Source organism: Talpa europaea, assembly GCF_964194135.1.
Source record: "Talpa europaea genome assembly, chromosome: 7".
NCBI lineage: Eukaryota > Metazoa > Chordata > Mammalia > Eulipotyphla > Talpidae > Talpa > Talpa europaea.
The window spans coordinates 45,257,737-45,263,736 of NC_140074.1; the positions used below are offsets into that span (position 1 = coordinate 45,257,737).

Below are 6,000 nucleotides of genomic sequence, written 5' to 3' on the forward strand. Positions count from 1 at the left end.
ACCTGTGCTGCAGAGGCTGCGCATAGCCCCACAATGCCGTGCTCAAGCCTTTGCGTCACCAGGGAGACTCTAGAAAGTTCTGTAACGTATAATTATTTTAAACTGAGTTTGAGGAAGAATTTTTGTGGGTGTTCATTGGGTGGTAGGACATATACTTGTTCGGTAAATATTGAACACCTACATATAGAAGACAAATGGTGCACCAAAAATGGCCTTTCTGAAAATTATAGAGTTGACCTTCAATGTGATTGTAGATGAATAGATGACAGGGGGCAGGGGTCATGCAAGGAAGTAAATATTTTCAAAAAGCCAGGGGAAATATTGATAATCATAAAGCTTTTAAATTGGGTATGACTTAGGACTTTTAAACTTACACTTTAGTATTTTGCTTACTAAATTACTCCTTAATGTTTAAAAGAATCATATGCTTTGTCAAATTGGACTAATTTTTTTTTTTTTTTAACATCAGTAGTGCTGAGGTTGAGAAGCGCTGTTTTAAATGTTTAAGTTATATATCAAGCTACAAAAAGAAAATAAATTCCACTTTTCTACCTGACACCATGGCAGTGACCTGGAGTCCAGATTCTAACTAAGAATCCTCAGGCTCTTTAAAGCCTGCCTGTGTGCCTTGCAAGAGCAGGCATGTTTCCCAAAGGAAGGCTCGGGCACTAGGACAGGGGTTGTGGTGTTTCCAAGACCAAGTGGGTGGCCCTTCTGCTCTTGAACTCTTTTTAAAAGGATTTTCTTTTTTTACCCCTTCTACCATCTCTTATATCTCCTTGTCGCTTTCTTCTTCCCCCACCCCTTAACTTCAGAGCCCTTACTGTGTTTATTGCCACTTGTTTTTGAAAGTATTTTACTTTGTCAAATCCTCTATTATATAAACATCCAATATTTGTCTTTGTCATTCTGACTTGCTTTATTGTACATAATTCCTCTGAACTCCCTCCATTTTGTTGTTTGACTGCATTTCATCTTTTCTTACAGCTGAATAATATTCCATATGTGGATATACCACCTGTGCTTGATCTAGCTGTCTGTTGACAGGCATTTAGGCTGTTTCCATGTTCTAATTATTATAAATAGTGCCACAGCAAACATTATAGAGCAAATAGTTTTTTACATTCATGTTCTTTGGGTAGAGCTCATAAAGTATTTCCATTTTTAGTTTTTTAAAGGTGAATCCAAATTACTTTCCATGATGACTGTGCCAGTTTAAGAAATAGAAATTTCTATTGTGAAATTTAACCAGTAGAATGTAGATATGTGATCTTTCTGAAACATATTAATAAAACAACCTAATTGTTTTGTGGGAAAGTTACTTGGATATTTCTGGGTTTTGATTATTATGTGACACATCTCTCTATTTAAGAGTTACATTTTTAATGTTTTTTACATAAAACTTTTTTTGATGGCAACAAGAAAAATGGTCAGACATTTTCAATCTTCTTTTATAGCTGGAACATGAAAATGCTCAGTTAAGAAATATAAATTTCTCTTTGTCTGAAGCCCTGCATGCACAGTCATTAACAAGCATGATCCTGGATGATGAAGGTATTTTGGGCAGCATTGAGAATTCTTTCCAGAAGTTCCATGCATTCCTGGATCTCCTTAAAGATGCTGGGTTAGTTTCTTTCTCTGCATGCCATTTTTCCTTCTGTGACCATAATGGTAAATTGCTGAGGAGCTTCAGCAATTTTTATTGCTTCCTTGATTATATTTAATATGTAGTTATAGGTAATATAGTTGACTTTTTAATGGGGAATTAATTTTTGTAAATAAGTAAATTGGTAAACCTGCCCTAGTAGAGTAGAAGAGCACATTATAAAAGAGTGACCTGTAGTTAACCAGCAGGCATAGTTTTTGGTGAATACTAAATTGAAGGTAATCTTAATTGAAAATATTTAGGAGTACATAGGAATTTCCCCATCTTATTCATTTTGCTTGCTAATTAAATTTGAATTATTTTTTTCTCCTCCCAGACATAAAATTTTTTATTAATCTGCATGGGAGATATAGAGATTAGTGGTTCTCAGCCAGGAGGTTCTTCAGCACCTTACTATAAGAAGGTGCTGAAGGAATTATAAATTGATAGGTGATAGCATGATGTTTTGTAGGTGAGTGGGTCGCTACTGGGAAGGAAGGAGTAGAGTCCTTGGGAACTGGCGGAAAGATGGTCAAGAATGTGGAATGGAGGTGTGAGACAGAAGACTAGTTTTGTGGTAGGAGTTGAAGCTGTAAAGAGATATACTTAAGTAGTAGTATTTAACACACTGTTGTGGGGAGGAGGAAGTGCTTAAAGGATCACATCCTCTGTTGCCTCCCAGAGCATGAATGTGGAAAGGACTGGGAAATTGGGAGAGATACAAATTTATAGACTGGAGCAGGACACTGAATTTTAAGATTTTAGAAGCATTTCATGATTGTTGGTATGGTGCATCTAAACTGTTCAGATGTGATTCTAATGACACTTGCCTTTTACTCCTTTCCTTCTCTTGTCTAGGCTTGGGCAGCTTGCCACAATAGCTGGTATAGATCAGTCAGATTTTCATTTACTAGGTCATCCCCAGATGAATTCTACTGTTGGTAGTCAACCTAAAGAAGAAAACAAGGCACTTGAGGAAGAAAAAGCAGAATCAAAGCAGAATGCACTGGGACAAATGCAAAATATCCAAGTGAGTGGACAGAGCAGAACTTCCTGATTCTAAGGGTGATTAGCAAAAAGGAAATAACCAGGTCAAACGAATAGCAATGTCTCTAATAGTCCACATCCTTGAGCACTAGAAGCCTCTTTGGGGACCTTTCCAGATCTGATATTAGTGAATATTCACTAAATTAAAAACCATTTCATAATATTATTTTGTTGTAACTAAGAACACTGGAAATTCTATTGAAATTTATGACTTAAAGCAAATTCTACTTAGTGAAGGAAGAAAGACAAGATTAGAGAAAATATTCCAAATTTTTAAAATGGTGTAAATGTCTATTTTATTCATATTTCATCTAGGTTTCTATTTGTATGCAGTCAGCTTTCAATGAAGGAACACTAATGAAGGTACAAGTACTGATAATAGATAATTTTTTAAAATAAGCAATCCAGGCATGAAGGATAGTGAGTCACCCTTTATGGGAATGGGAGGGGAAAACCTTTCTGCTTTTCCTCCAGACTTACTTGTAGCCCCCACCTCTCTTCTCAGCTAAGTCAGACTGGTCTTGGGTACAGACACCTTGAGAACACAGATTAGTCACAAATTGAAAACTATTAATATTTACATGTTGCCTGAGTGCTAAAAAAAAAATAAAAAAATTATTAGAGGATAGGGTTTTATTATTTTGAATGAGAAAAGGGTTATAATTACCTAAACACAAAGAAACTGTAGTGGACAAAAAGCCTTTGGATATAGCTAAATTAAGTTGGGGTTTATTTGACAAAGTATCATTAGAAGAAAACTTGGCTCTAAAACCTTCTGAATAATCAACCGACTCTTAATAAGATCACAGAGTAACATTGATGTTTTAGACTCTACTTTTTCATGGATGGCTTTATCATCACTGAATTTTTGTTTCTTTTGTTTTTCCTCCAGTTTCAGAAAATTACAGGTGATGCTAGAATTCCTTTGCCTCTTGACTCCTTCCCTGTCCCAACTGCTACTCAGGAGACTTTAGAAACTTCCAATGACAACCTGAGATTCCCAGTCACTGAGCAGCGGCTGGAGTCTGTCCAAGAATTCATTGCTAGAACATGTTCTCCTTCAGCAGATATGATTTCTGGAATTGGAAGTCAAAGAAAAGAAGAGGAGTTGTCTAGAAATAGCAGATCTTCTTCAGAGAAATTGGCCAAAACAGGTGAATATACCAAAAAACACTCTGCTAAGAAACAACCTGAAAAGGACCAGCCTTCCTGCTCTGACTCATCCGTAAGCCTGAAAAGCAAAGGAGTCAGGCAGAATAACTCTGTGGTTAATGAACCAGTAAAAAGTGAGTCTTTGACAAAACACATTTCTGTCAAGAAAGAAAGTAGAATAGTGACTGTTTCATCTAAGACAACTAAAAGTAAACTCAATCTACTAGAACACTCTGAAAGTGATACCCTTGGCTCTGATTTTGAATTTCAAGAAAGCATCCATACTCTATCACGCCTGACATAAGTCTAAATCTTTTGAAATTATGTTTCTGCCTTCAAATTTTAATAAATTTCTTATGATTTCACTATGGCACATAGTGTTTTAAAATATAGGCGTGAAAGCCATTAGAGAAAGATTTACGTGTACTTTTTATTTCAGTGAAATCTTTGGTACATTTTTTCTTTAGACATTTTGCACCACTCATTCAAAAAGTATTTACTGAGGGCCTAATATGTCCTGGGCATCATGGCTTTAAGCAATTAATAAAAGAAAGCATTTACCCTCACAGAACTAATACTCTGGAGGGAGAACACTAGCAGAGCAGAGTAAGGCGGCTAGAAAGGGATAGGGGACAATGAATGGAATCGTTTACCATGTGGTAAAATATGGAAATGTTATGAATCACAGGACCAGAGCTATTTTGGTGTATTCTAATTCATATAACCAGAGCAGGAAACATTTACCCAGGTATTTAACTCTATAGATTACATCAGCCCATTAAGGTAGGTAATTACTGTTGTGCCCACTTTACAGATGAGTCAAAGGAGACAAATTATGTGAGTGGCCCAAAATTAGTGAGTGGTAGAGCTGGGATTTGAGCTAAAACCCATGTTCTTAATCACTTTTTATCCTGTTTCTGTGTTCAGTGAGGAAGAACTGAAGGAGGACGTCATTGAGAGAAAAGCCAGTGAGCACCAGAAGTGCAAAAGAGTGGGTCTGTTGGGAAACAAAACTGTTCCCTTCCCCCACATGGATAGGATTTTGAAAAGGCAGAGTGTGTAAGAGATTATGAATATAGTTTCTGGGCTAAGTCATGCCTTCCTGATAAAACATGCACTGTCTTAATTCAACTAGATTGTGATTTGAGAGGATCAAAAAAAAATGAAGTGTCAAATTTTTTTAGAAAGTCCTGCCTGATTGTTATCAAAGGACTACTAAAGTACTATTTAGATCATTAATTATGAATTAAGTGTTATGGGAATAAAACAATGAGCAAGTTGTAGTTTTAGCCTTTTAACAGTTGAGTGAAAGAGGAAGTCACGCAAGCAAATGTCTTAATACTGCAGGGCACATTCTGTGATCGGGATATTTAGGGAATTTAATGTTTGGGAAGAAGAGAGAGCCATGGGGCCAGGTTTACCTAAAAAGGTAATATGTAAGCAAAGTCTTAAAGGACTGGTTAGAAACTGGGGATATGGTGATAAAGGAAACGGACACTCAAAGGAGAGGAAAGAGCATACGCAGAAGTACCGTGTCATTAAGTAAGAGAGTAGTGTGCTTGGGTAACCACAAGTACAGGTAGTTCAGAGTTAGTGGAATGTCACCAGGCAGGTAATGCTCATGTGGATGGCAAGAACAGTAGCTGGTCTTACAATCCTATCCTCTAGCATGTAGCTGGTTCCTTTTCCTGAGGCAGTAGCTAATAAAGGGGTTGAAGAAAGTAAATGACATGTTTGGATTTTCATTTTAAATCGTGAGCTTTGGTATGGAAGATCAATTTGAAGAAACACGGAGATATAAATTATGCACACTTCTGAGGAGCTCTTTTTTTTTTTTTTTTTTTTTCAATTTTTATGTGGAATTTAAACACTTCCAGTTCCCACTGAAAGGGTTCCATGGGCAAACACCATGGCTTAAGTAAAGTTAAGCAAGTTTCTTTACTGTAAAATTTCTCAGGCTGCTTCAGGTTAATGTTCATTCTGTGTTGCTAAGATATGCATATGATATTCACCCTCCTCAAATATATTTGGTTACAGAATCCTTTTTTAATAGAATTATCTAGCAACAGGTTCCACCAAAAACCATCGTGGTAGCTTCTGGATTAGGGAATAACAAGAAGAAAAAGGGGTCTGAATTAAGGTATAGATGAGGGTAG

At 36.5% G+C, this 6,000-nt stretch overlaps 1 protein-coding gene across 2 annotated transcripts in view; it reads left to right on the forward strand.

Moving 5' to 3' along the window:
• The window catches only part of CEP78 (centrosomal protein 78), a gene marked incomplete at both ends in the record, with an annotated part of 29,449 nt that extends 25,301 nt beyond the window's left edge, over positions 1 to 4,148 (forward strand). The window contains 4 exons of one of the 2 annotated variants that reach the window (XM_084236604.1): positions 1,458 to 1,624; positions 2,504 to 2,675; positions 3,008 to 3,055; positions 3,585 to 4,148. In XM_084236604.1, the coding sequence (XP_084092730.1) occupies positions 1,458 to 1,624; positions 2,504 to 2,675; positions 3,008 to 3,055; positions 3,585 to 4,148 (951 nt within the window). The remainder of the gene's footprint in view (positions 1 to 1,457; positions 1,625 to 2,503; positions 2,676 to 3,007; positions 3,056 to 3,584) is intronic. The other variant, XM_084236605.1, reaches the window with a different exon arrangement.
• Between the last annotated feature and the right edge of the window lie 1,852 nt (positions 4,149 to 6,000).